At 38.2% G+C, this 18,878-nt stretch overlaps 1 protein-coding gene across 1 annotated transcript; it reads right to left on the minus strand.

Annotated features, from left to right (window-relative positions):
• Positions 1 to 844: 844 nt before the first annotated feature.
• npm1b (nucleophosmin 1b) lies at positions 845 to 18,016 on the minus strand. Its single transcript, XM_082508461.1, has 11 exons — positions 17,905 to 18,016; positions 17,513 to 17,595; positions 15,601 to 15,720; positions 15,283 to 15,376; positions 14,900 to 14,991; positions 14,559 to 14,632; positions 14,302 to 14,365; positions 9,012 to 9,110; positions 5,213 to 5,302; positions 5,045 to 5,119; positions 845 to 3,589 (listed from the first exon to the last, which is right to left on the minus strand). Exons 1-11 carry the CDS (start codon positions 17,999 to 18,001, stop codon positions 3,536 to 3,538), a joined length of 942 nt encoding a protein of 313 aa, XP_082364587.1. The 5' UTR covers positions 18,002 to 18,016; the 3' UTR covers positions 845 to 3,535.
• Between the last annotated feature and the right edge of the window lie 862 nt (positions 18,017 to 18,878).

Genomic DNA, 18,878 nt, shown 5'->3' on the forward strand with positions numbered 1-18,878 from the left:
TTGATCTGGTGGGTAAAGAAGCAGAGGACGTTATTAATCATTTTAAGTGATTCGGTGTTGACGAAATTGCCAACAATTCTCCCACTAGAGAGGCAACAATGAGACAACCCCCAAAACAGGATTGGTTTTCCAGGCGGAGGCCAATGACAGCGCTTTCTTGTTTTTTCAGTAGTTTTGTATTTTGCTCGACATGGTATTATGATGCAATACCTGGGCCCTGCATTGGTTTGTTGGTTTCATCTCATTTTTTCCTTTTAGATTTTCTTTCTAGCAAAATCTAATCCGGCCTTTCAATTCTTGAGTGTAACCAGTGGTTTGCACTTTGCACCTTATGTAAACCACTGGTTTAACTCTGTATTTTTCTACTCATGATGGCATTTTATGACATTCAACATGGACAATGAAATGCCTAACGTTTTGAAATGGTTTTCAGCTCGGTTAACGGTAGCCTACCTAAAGTTGCAATCTCTTTGAAGCTTGTATTTTAAAATTATAGTCAAAAGCTGTATAATATAAATTCAGATTTCAATTGTATTTGTGCGGTCTTAAATCTGAAATCATCTCAAGATATTGTCTGCTTCATTTGTCATGAAATAACAATGGAACAGGCTTCACCTGCCCATCAAACTGCTCATTATTCAACAGTCAAATTAATTTTGAGCTCCTGAAAAGGAGACTGTATAAAAATGTCTGTAATTCCGAAACTGCTGGTGCATGATTTTTTTTTTTTATTAAACCCACTTAATTACAGCTGAAAGTCGTCACGTCAGTCACATAGTTACAAATGTGACTATAATGATACTGTCAAATGGTGTTGTCTACAGTAAAGAGGGTAGAATGTAAGTCAAAGACTTACTAGAATTTATTTTATTCAGGTAAATGTTACAGATAAGTACAAAAAAGGACGCACATGTTCCTCTCAACAAACCATTAACAATAAACTAAGTGTGATGTAGTAAATGGACACAATGCATTTTATTTTAACACACAATGGGTCAGCAAAGCTACCTAATTACAATTTATACTTGACTACATCACACAGTAAATTAAAATTTCATGTGGCTTTGTTTTGACATCCAGTCAAACTGAAGATGGGTACTAGCTTACAGTTTGTATTTTATGTTACAGGAAAAAAAAGACAACCATTTGGATGAAGTAACTAAATTCAGTGAAGTGCCATTACATGGTTTGGGACAAAGCTCGCTCAGTAAAGCGATACATGCATCACCTGCTCATCATGTACTGCCAAAAAATGAGAAACAGCTCCGTTACAAAGAGTCTGCTCCTATTATCCCTTACATTTTTTACAGCCAAATTAAACCAGATGTTTGTGATTACAAATATTATTTAAAAATAATGAGCCTTAAACATGCGTCAGCTTTCAACAAATAACAATCACTTTTTTGCACTTGGACTTGTTTAAGGTCCTGGCTTCACCGTTGCCCAAAATATGACAAACTTACACACATCGTGTGTAAAACGAAAGATCAACAACAATCAGAACAATATTCCAGACATTTTAATAAGGGATTTTTTTTTTACTAGAACACAATATGTGAAACAAAGACTAAGAAAACAGCTCAAAGCAGTAAAAGAAACGATTAGAAAGGGCAGGATAAAACCTAAACTGCAATTGTCCAGCTGCCGGTCTTGTAAATAAAAGCAAGAAATATGTTTACACAACACAACGTTCATTAGGACTGATATGACAAAAGTATTTTTAAAAAAAATCACTCAAACACGTGCAAAGCAAAAGGACAAAAGACTGGGCCTGGCAACCTGCTGCTACTGAAACCTCAGTGTAAAGAAGACATCACTAACAATTATTAATTACATTTGGGTAAATTACAGGGCCAACTTCCGTTATTAAAATTGAAGTAATACATTTTATAGCAAAAACGCTTGATAATGTAGAGTTTGAGCATATCAATTTAATTGGTTTAAGATGTGGAACATTTTGATATTAAATGAGAATAGAAACACATCATAAGCTCAGCATGAACGAAAGTTTGTTGTCATCAGAGGACTGATATATGACTGCAAACAATTACAGATATGAGTTCTTATATGTTTTTTTAAGGTGATTTACTCTGCAAAAATTGTTTTTTAATGCATTTATTTTTGTGACATCTTTTTGCCTATTTGCTTAATTTTTGCTGGGAGAAACATATTTATTGATTTTGCTGGCCAAGCTGTTAAAAAATATAATTGTATTGTATTATATTATAATGACTGATTGTGGTTTGACTAAAACAATACAGTATTCAAAAAACCGCATGTACAATCTGTAAGTCTGTAAGCGGAAATGCTTTTTAACTCCTCAAAGCTGAAATAACAAACAACTTTTATTGTCACTGACTGATTAAATTTTCTAGCTGTCAAACGGTCCTCTTTTATTAGCTGTCTTCACCATTTACATATGCGCTGCTCAAATTCACACAAAATGGGTTTATCTCAGTTTACAGTAGAGATACATTCCCCAGTCAAAAGGTTAAGACCACTTGAAAAATGGCAACAACAAAAAAAAATCAGATTTTACATGGTTGAATCCTAACAAGGTTGCAAGTTAGGGATGGATATCGAAAACCGGTTCTCAACAAGAACCAGTTTTCGATACCCATCCCTAACTTGGAACCTTGTTAAGATCCAACCAGGCAAAGTATGATTTTTGGCCATTTTTCAGGTGGTCTTAAACATTTGATCAGGACTGTATTTAAAGGCACATTCTGCATAACCTCCTCTTGCAATAATGACTGAATATGATAAACAGATGCTAATCAACCAATTTCATATATTTCCACCCAGATGCTGTTTCAATGTGACCTGCATCTTCTTCAGTATTTGAAGAAAGTGGGACGTTCAATGAGGATATCACCACCTACAGGCAAGGAAAGGAATAGCTTCTGTATTGTAACACTTACACCACCTGCAGGCAGCGTTTCAACAGTTTCAAAATTTTGTTTACTTTTTGTCAAGCACATTTGTGTTAGTGAGTCCTTCTGCTGGTATAAAAATAATACTGTTTTGCCAACAGGGCGTACGAAAGAACTAGCAACTACTAACTAGGTTAGGTTCTAAGTTTGGCCTGGTTTTGGTTTTGAATACTTCAAGTACAAGATTTACTGTTAACTAATAATGATCATATTCAGTGATACACAGGAGCTACATAAATCTGCAGGTAGTATAAATTTTAGAAACTTTTCCTTTCCTGTAGTAGCAACACAGACCCCGCCCATTGTGATGCACGCAGCTTCCCCTTGCAGCAAATCTACAGTCTGCTAAACATGAATCGAGTCTGTGAAAGAACCAACTCAATAGTTGGTCCTTTCAGTCTAGGAAAAAACGAAGAAGAAAAACATTGACACCTAAATCTATGCATTGATGGCTCTACCATATTTCAGCACTCAGTCCATTTTCATCTGATCATAGTCCTTCACAGGGCTGAAAGAAGGAGACCGATTAGGAAATCTAGCCGACTGTGCCTTTAAATGCCTTATAGGATGCAAATGTACAAATGCTTTAATGTATGTGTATGTTACTTCTTCTCAGTCTTCAGTGTTTGCACAAAACTCCAAAGACCCTTGACCACCTGTGGAAGGAGAGAGAAAAGAGGGATAACACCAAAATAAGAAACAAGGAAAGAAAGAGAAAAATTACAAATTATCTAAATGAAGTGCTATACAGCATGAGACACATGACTCACTTTTACTACAACATGCTTTTGTGCGTCTCGGCTGTGGGAACACTGAATTTGGATGGGGCTGTTGGGGGAACGACGAGGGGCTGGGTGGGGGCAGCATTACATACCAGAGTATATGACTAGGTGCTCCAGGTCTGACAGATCTCAGCCTTGGCTGATGAAACCAAAGCACTTCCACAGATGTTTCTACACAGTGGGATCAACAAGCTCTCCCTGACCCAACTCCACCCCCACTCTTTCCCTTGTCCACCCAACCCATGTGCCGCTCTAAAGAGCTTTCACCTGCTCTCATAACTGTACAGTTATTATTTAAACACTGCAAAGCAATCACATATGAATGTTCAAATAGCTCGGTTCAAGTGATCGCCATCTAACAGATGCCTTAATACAGAAAACACAACTTCACTATCTGACACACTGCCCAGAATCATTAAGTCTACAGTGATCATCTAAGGGTTTAAGGGTGATTAATTCATGCTTTGCAAAATAATGTGCAGGGGATGTTGTTTTTCTTCTGAAACGACAGAAGCTGCATTAGAAAAGATTTAAGGCTTGCATTTGGTCAAAGGCCTTGAAAGCGAAAAAGGCTGGTACCACGCACATACCACCAGTCGCTTCATTAGGGCTACAAAAGACACACTTCCATTAAATCACCGTGAAAGAGTTTGCCTTGGCAGGTGTACTCCCAAATCCATCTCGCAAGAGCCCACCGAAACAGTGTGAATATAATTCAAAGAGTACACACTGTGCTGGAGAAACATTTGAGGCAAACTGAACAGAATAAGGTATGAGGAGAGTGAGAGGAAGAATAACGTATGCCCAGTTATACATCATGGCAATGAGCTCTTACAGATAAAATGAGTTTGGGCATAAATGCGACTGCTAACACTCTACATCTGAAGGAGTATTCCTAGAAACCTGGCGGAAAACAGCCACTCTTGGGTGAGCGTTTACGAGACCGATTACACCAGACTGCAGAACAGCAGAAAATTGATGAGAACTGCACATGGGATAAAAATGTACAAACTTAAAGGGAGCACATATACACATCCCTTATTATGCTCATCTCAGGCATATTTCTGGTGTGAGCACAGGCCTCTCTCACCTGCTATTCAAAGCTTTTATTTACAAGGGACAGCCAATCGGACAAACGCTGGCTTAAATGGAAGCTAAAGGGGCTGCTCCAACATATTGGATAAAGATTATTTTGAACTGTGAGGAATGAAAAACTATTCTAGAAGGGCCCAAAAAGATATACATGAAGTTGGAAATAAGCACAACAGGTCCGCTTTAATAATTTACATAAGCAAAAAGCTCTCACAACACTGTACAAAGATTACTTACTTGTTTGTCTGAGATTTTAAAAGCACTTCTCAAGTAATTCTCAAACTTCGGCTCTGTCTTTGGAAGTGGCTTTCCCTGAAGAAAAGGACAATTAAATCATCATAATCTTAACTGTCATTAAATTATGAAGGATCATTTAAAAACAAATAAAAAAAACAGCAGCCTTACCTCCTTGGCTGCAGTTGACAACTTGCTCTTAATCTCAGGCAGAGATTTAGATGGGCCGGGCTGTTGTTTGTCTTTTCCCAGGGCAGGTGTCTGGAAAAGTACATCAACTAGATAAGACACTAGAAATTTACAGAGCTATAGATAAAATGATGGCTTCAGATTATGCCACAGCATTTCATCGTTAACACAAGCTCAGTTCTTGCCATCAGTATTATTTTGCTAAAATGAACCAAACACACAGTTGCTAAATTTAGCATGCTGCTGATTAATTAATCTGTTGACCAACAGGCCAGTCTGGGCAAAAGCCCTGTTGTGACCCACTTAGCCTTGGTCTGTGTTTAAAGCCTTGGCGTGGGCAACCAGCTGGAAGGGGATAAAAGAATTGGAGAGGACAACAAATTCTAGCCTAATTACACCATCATCCTTTTTTTAACAAATACATCAGGTACAAATTATGTTTTTATTGTCTGCAAGCAGGAGAGGGCAAGCCCTGACTCTCCAGTGAGCAATTCAGGTTGTTTGTCAAGTGTTTTCCATTGAAGAAAAGTTTCTCAAACACTGAATTCGAAAGAAAAAAAGTGCAACTTTAGCTTTTATGGCTGCTGTCAGTAAAAGATTTCTACTGAATATCAAATTATTGATTTGCACAAATAAAGCAACAGATTTTCTTTTCAACAGACAGTACTGTCTGGGCAAAAAGCAGCCACTCATTTCTGTATATTTTCATTGGAAAATGGAAAACAGGTGCAGTGATTTATTGAAACATGTAAACATAAATGGAAATACAGTATATCAGGTAAAAACAGAGTTTGCTTTCTGCCGATCAAAATATAAAGAAATTATGTGTAGCTCAAGAATTTTGCACAGTACTGTATTTACTACCAATGGTCAGGATTAAAAAAAACAATACTATCACCAGATTTGCAACAGTAAATGTTTCAAAACACAAAGACTTTGCTGTGTTTCTGAGGAAGAGAAGTGCGAGCACTGAACTAGTAGGCCAATAGGTGTGTCCAGACCTGGGCAGCCAACGACTCAGGTCCTCAATTAGCAAGTGTCTGAATGTGACACAACAAAAACACACATACGCCATACTCTGTTACTGCATGTTATGCAAGCCATGGAGCTTGCCCCTACATGCAAAGCGGAGTGTGGAATTCAGCGAAATTGCAGGGTTTCATTGATAGCCAGAGACACATCGGAAAGATGACAGTGTATAGATGTACAGAGAAACTCTATACCCACTCTATAGTCAACCAACTGTATGTCTGTGTGCCTGCATTACGACACTATACTATTTCATGGTGACATCTAGCAGCTCACTAGTTAACAAGGACATAGAAATCACTATGTTTGTAGTGTCATTCCTACTGGAACTAGAGGTCATTATATGTATCTTTAATTTTAGATACTGAGTCAAAATGTGCTGATTGCAAAAAAAAGAACAATAACTGCATAACATAATATATGTAATGTCTTGCCATGCATAACCTAAGTTTAACAGGCCTTCCAGGAGAAGCTCTCATCTTCCAAATACCAGACCCAAAATTTTGTAATTAGTCGTACACGTGTAGCCACAATGCCCTGTCCCTGCCTCTGAGAGATCAGGTTCTCTTTTAATAGCAGAGATTAAAAGGTATAAAATGAACAAAACCTTGGCACACACATACCACACTAAGAAAATGGCCTTTTTTTTGGCTCCTAGCCAGACAAATGCACTACACGTTTATTATTTACAGGCAGCTCTCCACTTCCAAGGGACAGCTGTGGACCTGAAACAGCTGATAAACACACAAAGCCAACAAGCTTTTTCATCTGGCCCAGACACTGATTACAGATGCCATGAGACATGGAACTTAATCACAAGCACGCTATCATTTGATGTAATCTCTCATCTTCAATCCAGTGCAAATACATGGTTGTGACATTTTTGCTCATCAGGGCTGTTCAGGGATAGTAATTGTCATTTTGCTGGAATGAAAACCTTGGAGGCACAAGTAGGGGGAAAATGTCAGGTCACACGGAAAAAAAGTGACTCTCATCCTATAAAGCCTCTGTATCTACAGGTACTTTAATGAGTTGATCTTTTGGTCTATCTTTGAGTCCAAATGGTAAAATGACAGATTGACAAAAGATATTAAAGCACTTACAAGATATGCACCTGCTGTAACACATGCCAATCAGTCGCTAAAACAATGACTCAAACCCTTGTGGGATAAGGCTGAGTGAAGTAGTTAACAACTTTACGACTCTGACGTGTGCTCGAAGGCATCGGCTTCGCCAAACCCATCAATCAACCGACACCAGCTGCAAGATAAAGTTACTTCAGATCAGCGCAACTCGAGTTAGCTGGTTCTCACGTCGAGCCTGTTATACAAGAAGGTGCAGCTACACGCTGGGCCGTGAGAGGTGAGAACCGTGGTACTGGCAACAGATCTGACAAGCCAATCTAATGACCAGTCACCTGCATTTAGGAACGAAAAAAACAGACACCCACACCCGCTTCCTCGCTCCTCAGGGGCATCTGGAAGCGCAAGCTGCACCAGACATCAAACACTGGTAATGAGAGCAATTGGGAGAAGGTGTGTCCAGGAAGTGAGGGGTGTGAAGAGGTGGTGGAGAGAGAACAGTTGTGAAGAAGCTGAGAGGGGATGGAAGCATTCAAAGCACCACAGGCAAGAAAGTTAAACCAGCAGGTTGGTTTGGGGCGATTTAGTTGCCCATTGGCTAATCCCCAAGAGCATTTCAAGAGTCGCTGTGTTATGTCTGGACAACAACTACTGCATTATAAACTGCGCTCACCCATACAGCATGCCCTTCAGGGCACTACACCTTCAGGGGTTCGGTAATCCTGTGGCTTAGTGTTTAACATGACAAAAAAAAAAAAATCACAAAGCTTTCCATCAAGATGTCAGACGAGAAACGATAATCTTCTCACGCGCCCTGTCTGCGTAAGTGAGCGCAAGTCATGTTTCTATCATACAAACAGACAACATTCGCATGCCAACACGTAACACCTTATCTGAGCCGAGTTTCTGTCCAAGTATTTTCTTTCACAGTAACATGCTTTGAGAAGTATGTAAACCTGCAGAGAAGCTTGACAATTTGTTTTTCTTAAAGTGTGCGCGAGCTACAGAGGGGTGAGGGGCATCAAAGGTGGCTGCAACTTAAGATGGCGAGGTCAAGCTAAAAGGTCGCAGGTTTAAACCTTGCCCCAGGAAACCCGTTTAGAGGTCAGGTGTGTTTGCTTAAAGACAGGCAGAGTTCAAGCTTTAGGTTTTCAGAAGTGGCTGTCCAAGACATTCCATCGAAGAAATTAACTATCAGGTTGAACTAATTGCACCGTGCATTTATCACATTCCTTGGCTTTGGAATGGGAAGGCTCTCCAAGTTTTTTGTGTGTCTTTTCCCCTCCATTTGGTGAGCCTGCATTTTTTCAATTGATAATGGCAGTAAATGCAAACAACCAATTTAGCAAAGTTCCCTCACCTTCTGTAAAACATTATGTAATTGTGTACTTTTTTATCCACTCTTCTGTAAAACTTTTCATCATCTATTGTTTGTATACTTGTTTCTATGCCTAACACGACACATTTCTTCAGAAATACAACTACTGGCTTTGACTTTACCCTGCTGTAACTAGTGACATAATAAAAAAATTCCCATAAAAATTGCAATGTTACACATTTTCTTAAACACTTTTGATCTGGAGTACAACGGTTAACAACTGGGTATTTTAAATACCCACAAGCCAACCGCAGGTAAACAAAGATTTACTTCGGAAATCTTTTGGGCATACCTTAATCTGTGGTTTGACAGCTGATCCTGAGGCTTTTCCTGCAGGGCCATTTTGTTTTACTGGAGTCTTGTTGGGCTTCTTAGGTGAGGACTCCGGGATCTGAGGAAATGAACAACATTCCCAGTAAGATATCTCAGAGCTCCATAGAAATGTGTGTACTTTAAACAGCTCAATTCACCACACCGGGTTCCTGAAATTCATAAAGATGTTAATGCTTTCTTAATGCATGCACTACAGCCCTGAGCTTTCCTTCATACTATCTGACAGAGATATTGTTTGGAACATGTAAAACTTTTTAACCTATCAGCTCCTTTGTACAAAGACTATGTCCACACGGATTTAGCGCTGGTAATTGTCTAGTAAATTCAGAGCGACTGAGGGGGCATCATGCATCTTACACACATGCATCTCTGAATCTGTCTATTTCTGCTGTGTGCTGTAAATGAGAAAATTCAAGTTTGGATCATTTTTAGAATTTATGTGTGAGAACAGCTAGTGGCAGTTAATCACGCTAAACAAAACCAAAAGTGACAGACTGAAGTTACTTAACTGCTGTTGTTCATTGCTGACAACTCAATGAAGCCTGCCCTCGTGTTCTGACCAACTCAACTAACTAAATATTCAATGCAACACATGTGGCTCAGTTTAGACTGCTGGCCATTTACAATTTCCTAACCCTCTAAAAATCTGTATCCCACTGATGTTCTTGCTAAACGCAATGCCCCCCTTTTATAGCCGATAAATAATAAATGGCAAGTGACAAAACATTATCCTCATTTGCAGTAACTCCATTTCTTGTTTTGCCATGACTTGTCACAATATTTTCTCCCACTCCTATAAGGTGTTACTGCTTCATGTGTGCATAAAAAAGCACAAGAAAAAGGCCAAGAAAAGTAAAACCTAAACCAAAAAAGAGAAAAGAAATAGCATCAGTTATAAGGTTATGCAGCTAATTAGATATGACAGCAAAACAATTGCCTTCCTTTGTATGTTAAAAGCATACCTTTAATAGTGCTAATCATTAATTAAGGACTACACTTAATTAGTGATTTCTCATTGATCAGGTACTTAGTACCCAGACAACCTGTAATTGTTGCACTGGATTCCTTCCCGTCAGGTTTTGATTGCTCTCAGTCACATATGTAATTACCTTGGAAAAGCTGGCAAGTACCTGAATATCCTAAGCAGCAAATCCTTTCTTGCAATCACTGGTATTCACCTTGGAATGGACTAGAAGTGTAATTGCCTGTGTTGACACAAATGCTACAATGCAATCACACATGTAATATCCTACAGCAACGCCTGCAATATAAGATGCTGGAAGTAACAGTGAGGTTTCAAAGCCTTAATTCCTGAAGGACAAAATTCAATCAAGAGAAACTAAACATCATCATGGATGCATCTGAGTCTACCAAATAGAATCTGTACATCAACATTTGTATCTCATTTTTCTGTTTTATATGGTTATATTACACCAACCATCTGAATTTCCTGACCTCTAAAATACCCCCAAAAATGTTGGGGGTATTTCAGACAAATTGTGGAGAAATTTGAATGAGATTAGGATGAGCACAACGATTATACCAAGGGTTAGGGTTATGTAGGTACCCAGTCAAAAAGGGCTTTACGACCAATGCAAACCTGCAACTCTTGTAATTTTTAAAGTTTAATTAAAAAATATCTACCACATCTACCCAAACACAGAGATTCTGTAATATGTCAGCAGGTGGATGACCTCGGAAACTCTTGTTTTTGCATTGTTTTTTTGTTTTCTTCACACCTTTCTACCATCTCTTTCCAACTCAGGAGTTATGAAGGTATTCTGGGTGCGACTTTAGAGCGCTCATGTTGCTACAAAGCACTAAGACCCATTCACAGAAAGAGGAAACCAAAGACCAACTCTTGAAGGATGATGAGATGAGTGACACGCGTGTCAGCTTGTAGTAAAGAACATTTTCCAGTCTTTCAACAGGCTCAACAGTTATTACAGTCCATTAATAATGATATTAAGTGTTTAGAGAGAGCACGAAATCTTCCAATCAATAGGCAATTTGCTGTCCAGTAAATTTGAGTAAAGAACATTTATAAACCCTGTACAAATCTGTTGCAAGAAACACAAAAGTAGTGTGTAATTATTTAAAACACGTGAGATTCCGTGACAATACTAATCTACACAAGAACAGCTTAATATCCTGATTACCTGTTCATCAAAAATACATGATCAAATAATAACAAGAAATGTAGATTCATATGAAAAAGGATTTGATTCAATTTTGATACTGAATATGTCTGAGATGTTTTGGGTCCTATTCAGTACAGTATGGAGGTTTGACAAGAAAAAGAAAGCAAAATATAGCTTGAAACACAGCTGAATTAGCAGTAAAAAAAAAGGGATAATAATTGTTCCCAGCCCTACTTCCCCAAAGCTTTGTGCTTTCATTATTAAAGAATGAGACAGGGTAGCTATTGAGCTAAAGAGACGAAGGGTGAAAAAAAGGATTAAGGTCATGGAAGGAATGGGGTGTGGGGTGCAGGAGGAATTGGAAGAGAAGACAACAGAATAAATCAACAGGTGACAGAAATGCTCAGCTGTCATCTGACCCTGAGGGAAGGATCGGCGCTCACGTCGCAGGTATGCGCATCTGCCCTGCTTTGATCTTTTGCCTGGCAGAGTTTGCACTTGGATAGCGTGCTTTTAAAAAAATAGAAGAACGAAATCACAAACAGACACCGACGTAAAAATGAGGCAGATACACACACACGCACCCACACACTTGCAAGCGATTGTGGTAACATGCAAAACAAGTGTTCAAAGGCAAAACCCAGGTGCAAAGCTGAAATGGCATGAGAAACGATAAAAAGGAGCAATCATATTAACAGTGGGATGACAGAGGGACAAAGATATGCAGTGTTTCAGAAAAATGGTTGAAGATGTTTCCCATAACTGAAGTGCATGTGCGTGTGAGCACGCATGGGTGAGAAACAGTATGTAGAGTGCAGTTCTCTGCTTATGCGCTACCAGAATGAAGTGCATTTGTTTGCAGACTTTGTGCATTTACGCTAGAGGTTATATGTACTTATATGTTCAAATGTGCATGTCTACTAAAGTGTATTTATCCCTGTGTGTGTGTGTGTGTGTGTGTGTGTGTGTGTGTGTGTGTGTGTGTGTGTGTGTGTGTGTGTGTGTGTCTGCTTACGCACAGCATAACATACTGTTGTCTTGCTGGTGAGACGGTGAGAATTCAAGCAGATTACAGAGAAGAAATCCGATCATTACACCACACAGACCCTGTGTTTTACTCTAGGAAAACAGGTGGGTACTTGAGCGAACAGGATGAAAAAGTTCCATGTTTTGTCTCATACAAAGAGGTGGACGGTCAGCGAGTGCACGAATGGGGAGGGCCTGCTAAAATGAAATGCTACTGTAGCATACAGTGAGTGGAAGTTTAAATGATGTGGTTAAAAAAAGGGTTAGAGAAATTCTTTCTAGACACACACGCACACACAAACAAACACTAAGGGGACGCTAATGGCTGCCCTGACATCTAGTGGACAACAAAGGCTCAGAAACACAAATACATTCCACTGTAAAAATCAGAGTTACTGAACCGCAAGAAACTTTGTTTGAACTAAAATGACAGAACAAATGAGTCAATAAACAAAAGATCAATAAATGTTTATGCAATAATACTAAAAGTGAAACTAAGATGTGGAAATATCCACAGCTCTCAAAGACAGGCTGGAAAAATGTGTCCTTGCATCTAATGAATTTTGTCAAATACAAATTATCCGAGCCTATCAGATAGTAGCTTCTCAAATGGGGGTAACAGCACCCTGAGAATTGCTCTAGCTCTACTAATCTATCAAGTGCCTTAAAAAGCTCATAGAAAAGAAAGCAAGAAAGCAATAAACAACTCAATTCACTGTGAGTGGAAATAAACAAAATGTACTTGCCCTTCTTCTCTGTAATTATGACCGCAACAAAGCAATGAAAACGCTGTGTATGGAAAAGTAGTTTGATCATGGCAGTTTCCTCTCAGGTACTGAAAACTACAAAGATCCGCAATGATCTGCTTGTGTTTTTTACCAAGCTTAAAGGGCAACGGTCATCACAGTACATTACATGATAAATGTTTGGTTCAATATGATTTAAATAGCAAAATTCGAGACACTGATGGTGATGGCATCTCTTTGTTAGCTTTTTATTGTTGTTTTCTTTAACTAAAAAGTTGTAAATAAAAAGTTTTTTCTGGACAGAAGCTCTAAAAAGTTAAACAATTTTTATTAATATTCAGAGATATTCCAATTTAACTGCTCATTATGTTCTTAGGGTTAAAAAAAACAACTAAATTCTGATGAGCACTGGTTCATATTAATTTTGTAGCAACGTTTCCCAAACATACTTCCAGAAATGGTTATGAAATGTAAACAGTCCTCTTTATTTATTTACAATGACACTAACGTTAATACTTAAATGAGCAAGGACAGAATCGTATGTTTCTCTCCTTCAAGCTGTATGACTGGGGTTAAACAGAAATGATACTTTCGGCATGTACAAGTCCACTTGGGTCCTGGTGACGCTCGAGGGGGCAGACTTCAAAGAAGCATCACAGGAATCAGTACTTGGCCACTGAGTCTCCAGCTGTCTGTGTCCACAACCTAAGTATAATCCAGGTTTTATCTGGTGCCACGTTCCAATAACACTCTTTCAGTGGGCCAGTTGGTGTGCAGCATTTTTATAAACAAATGAAGGTTTATAAACGTCAAGTCAGACGAGTTTGATGAAGCAAATAGGTGATTTCTGCTTTTCTAAAGTTGTTTAACGCATAAACTTTAAAAAATATGGTGAGAATCAGGTCAGATTATCCTTTCTCACATATAGCACAACGCAAGACACTGCCCACTTTTGACACACTCACTACTGGAAATATTCTGTTTAATTTAGCAAAGGGTGCTGCCTAAATCAAAGATGCAGAAAGCAGGCACATGATATGTCTGTGTAGGTTCTCAGTCATCCAGGTCAAGTTAGTCCAAGCAGCTTGGAAAGAAAGCAAGCTTCTTCACTTTTCAAGAAGCTCCTCGGATGTCTTCAAGAAACTTCCAGTCACTTTCTTTCCAAGATTACAAATCCAAACTGCATTTATCACAAACTCCATGATACACAAATGTTTTTATTTGACCATATTTCCTCCATATTTGATTGTACCTCAAACCTACTCTCATATTTTTTAACATGGAGAACCTTAAGGTTGATTGTTATTTGTAATAAAACAAAACGGATGAAGCTTACCTTTGTAAGCACTTTTCCCACATTCTTCTGTGGCTTCACATCATTTTCATCACTGTCATCATCGCTACAAGAAGCAAGTAAGCTGGTTAAAAGCTACACTGCTCGATGTTTGTGCCCAAAATTTACAAAAAAACACACACACAAAATAATAGATTTTATACTATGAGTTCACAAAGATGTTATCTTTTAGAATGCAAAATTATTTAGAAAACTAAGCCAATTAAATAAACAAATAAATGAATAAAATAAAAACATACTCATCATCATCTTCATCACTGTCTTCTTCATCATCATCATCGTCACCATCATCAGAATCCATCTTCAGCTTTTTCTACAAGAAATATGAATAGTCTTTTTGTCAAAAACAACATTTGAGGCTTATTTGTGGTGTCAGAATAAGTAACAGTGCACTTTAATGCTGACGTCCCGCGATAGCATCTTATCACCGATTACTAAACGTGACAACCATTAAACAGAAGGCTATGCAGTAAGCCACCACCTCGGCAGGAGAACAATTTCTGTAAACAATGATTAGTTTTGCTATAAGTGCAAATATAAAACATTTAAAGCAATGTAATACGACAATGTCAATAACTACCATTGGGGGTTTCTTCCCTGCCAGCAGATTTGCAGGCCGCTTTACCGGCGACGAATTGTTCTCCTCCTCTTCGTCATCAGACTCCTTCACACCTGACAGAGCGAACACACTGGTCACATATTGTCAAACAATCATACAACTTTTCTTTATGTTATTTTACCCCAAAACATTGTTTTAGAAGAAAAACTTACTCAAAAAATTAAGTGTAAAGTCATATGTGGACTTTTTTCGGGCTGGAAAATTTGACCCTGTATTGTTTTACCGAGCATGAAGGTCAGACTTACAACTTGCTATTTTTCCACTGACAAGGTCTTCAGTAGGTATGCCTACTTTATTTTAACAATGAGGCAAATAGTTACCTGAGTCTTAACCTTAATACTCACTAATAAAATGTTGCCCGCTTATGTAAACTGGTCCAGAACCAGACTGGAGACGGAAGGTAACTGGAGGTGTAATCTCAAATCCACCTAAACTCATCTGGAGAAAAACATAGCAGGAAGGAAGATGACATTATAAGTATTTTGTCAACGATTTATGAATTATTTATATTTATCAGAACAGTGTAATGTTTGTATTTATGGTTCTGAGAAAATGCCTTTTCTTTTTAGTTCTCTTTTTTATTAGGCATGAAGACCGTAAAAACAAGTTAATTTAAACCAGAAGCCTCTTAAATACTTCTGTCAGTGTTGGTGCTGACTCACAGAGGGCAGGACGGAAGGTTTAAGGACAGCTAGCGGCACTTTTGTCGTCTTCCCGTCGTAAGTGAGGCCTTCAACTTCCACCATGTGGAACTTATCTTCAGCCTCAGCTCCCAGACACACCTGGAACAAAATAACAGTGTGCTATATAACACTACCTCCATGTACTGGCAAAATGTCTCTCTTTTTTTTTTTTTTTGGTGCAAACATAAACTGTTCTTGTTAATGTTACTGTTAATCTGATTAAACTCCTGTTTTATCATCTATAAACAGCCTACTGCATCAGTAAGGTTAGTAGACTAACGCTGTGAATGCTCCATGACAATAAATAAATAAATAAATAAATATAAATTAATACCAAAAATCCAATATGTTAACATTTCAGAAATCGTGTTCTCAGGAGAATATAAAATAGAGCCGAAACTCCAATCCGCTGCTCACTAGCTCACAAACTACCGGTAAGGAACTTCTAATAAACAATTGCTAGGGTGCAAGGAGTGGGGTTTTTTTTCAATGTGGGATTTTTTGATCCTTCAACCAGCAGCCTTCCCTCATGCATCTGATTAGGCTAAACACCCAGTTTAAGTCTGTTTAGTCCATATTTGCCATACATGCAATTTATTTTCTTTCAAAGCTCTTCTTTGGATGTCAGCTGCCTTTTATTCAGTTCTGTCAAGATGATCCCACACTGCTTCAATAAGGTTCAGGTCTGGGCTCTGGGGAGGTCAAACCACGACTGACTGGAATCTTTCATTGTGTTTTTTTAAATTGAGATATGCTTTTATTGCACTAGGTGTATTCTGGATTATTGTCAGGATGAAAAATGAAGCCATTAACAAATCTGACAGGTTTTTTTCTACATTCTGTTTTTCAGAAATAGCGACACTCACCCTTTCGCCTGACCTCATCCGTACTTAAGGCAATTTGAACCAAAAATGTTAAATCTGGATTCATTTCTCCATGAGACCTGTTACTAGTCACTTTCTGTCCAGTTCTTGTGTATTTTGGCATAACACAGACTTTTCTCCCCATTTCCTTTCCTTTAAAATGGCTTTTCGACAGCCACCCTTCCACTTACACAATTTCTGATAAGATTTTAGTAACTAGTACATGGAAGAAAGATCTGATGTCTCAGGTCCTGTTTCAAGTCTTTGCTGGATTTATTTCCTGTTTCTTAAGGATATGACTGTAAATAGTTTTTTCATACTGCCACTTCTTTTTTTTTGGTCCTCCACATGTCCTGTTTCCTCAATTGTTTTTAAGGAAACAGTATACACCATGTCAACATAAGCCAAGACTTTGGCTGATAGCCCTTCGGGAATCACTTTGTCAATGCAAAAACCAAAAAAACCAAAAAATCCTACTACATGGCTGTCAAATTCTCTTATGTTTGCCATTTTTCGTAACAGATTATTTGTTTTTGCTACAGATTGCAAGTAGTCGATTTTCAGAAAAGAACAGCAAATGAGTGAGAAAGCACCAAATTTCCAAAGAAAAGCTTTGAAAGACCTCCAGAAATCCTGAGGAAATATTGCTCAAGACCAATTTATAATAGGCTCTTAGGAAGCGAATTATAGAAAATTTGAGGGGTGGATGTCTTTTAGGGGTAGATATATTTTAAATTATATATACATACTATATGTAATATTATTCTCTCTGTTTATTGCCTACACCTTTATCTTCACGTGCCATAACAAAGGCATTTCCCAATTTCTGGATAATTAATATCTTATCGCGATAAAACAAACTATGTTATTACGAATTTACAAGACACATAACAATTTATCGCGAGAGTATAGCATTAAAGAATAACAGCGCTCAATGTCGATCTCGGCTTCCGTAGTTAATAGCCGTATTAGTCAAAGAATTAATTTTTTCAAGACCAGGCAAACTCGATCTAAAGTCTGATTCTTACTGCTTTCAGTGACAGCTGCTGCTCCGTTTCATCGCCGTCTAGGTCAACTTTGAATTCCCGTTTCTCCGATTTCAAGGTGCAACCTGAGGGGGAAACAATACGTGTAACCAACCGTGGGTTGCGCTCGTCTTAAATAAACATACGCACATGCATATCATTTTATCAGATAAAGAGGTGTATATACATTTTGCTTCTTTACGTGGCTCCACGCCATGCTCTGCTAGCTAACAAAAGAGCTGAATTGGCGCGAGTGGGAGGGGGTAAGCAGGCTAGCCAGCTGTTTAGCTATCTTCCGATTAAAAATCTCCAGTGGCTATTTGTGCATGACAACATGACGTTAAAACTGATTGTGCAAACAAAAAAATCGGGTTTGTCAGAATTAGCGAGCTCACCAAATAAGTACATTTGTGGTCTGCTCATATCTGAGATATCGTCCTCCATCTTTGTAGTGGGTGGATACAGTTCCGTAAACTCGTATGACGGACACATCAAAGAGCCACTAGGACGGTGAAACGTCACTTAGGGACAAGTGATCTGGAGCCAATAGAAATTAGAGCGGAGAGAAAACTCAAGGTGAGCGGTCATCTGGATGAACACGAGATGGCGCCGTTGAATGAATATTTGGTAGTTTTATCTTTAATAAACCTTAATATATAAAGTATACATACATAATACTAACTAAAGGAAGGAAGACATGACAGACTATTATCGTTTTTTTGAACATGATTGAGACAAGCATAGGTTATAATACTTGGCAAACAAATCCAAATTAAAAGCTATAGTAAAGCTTGAAGTCTATACGCATGTTGTTGTTTAATTTTTGTGTGTGTATCTAGATAGATAGATAGATAGATAGATAGATAGATAGATAGATAGATAGATAGATAGATAGATAGATAGATAGCAGGGTTTATATTTAGATTGTGATCTTTTCCCTTATGTCCATTGTCTAATGTGCTGTTTGGACTAAATAAAAGAGGCCTTTGGTCAGTAATATTAAAAGTCCAGCCCAGGGGGCAGTTGCAGAATGGAAGAGTCCTCTGCGGTTGTTAAAAATATTCATAATACAGTGAAGAATCATTGCAGCCTTGCATATTACAGGAGAAATTAACCATTATGACGTTCCAGACTGAAACAGATCGATCTTCTTAAACTCATTGTTTTTTGTGATGGTCACTTTAAATGTATAAAAACATTACCCTTTTTGGTTTGGTGATCAAGTGAATGACCGCATTGTTCTTTTTAATTACAAGGCAGGGGATAGAATAAATCAGATAACTGCCTCTGTCCTGCATGGTTATAACATTTTGTTAGCATTCTTTTATTGTAACCACCTTGTGACGACTGTTGTTGAGAACTGGTGCTA

Source organism: Aulonocara stuartgranti (assembly GCF_965226115.1).
Source record: "Aulonocara stuartgranti genome assembly, chromosome: 2".
NCBI classification, from domain to species: Eukaryota; Metazoa; Chordata; class Actinopteri; order Cichliformes; family Cichlidae; genus Aulonocara; species Aulonocara stuartgranti.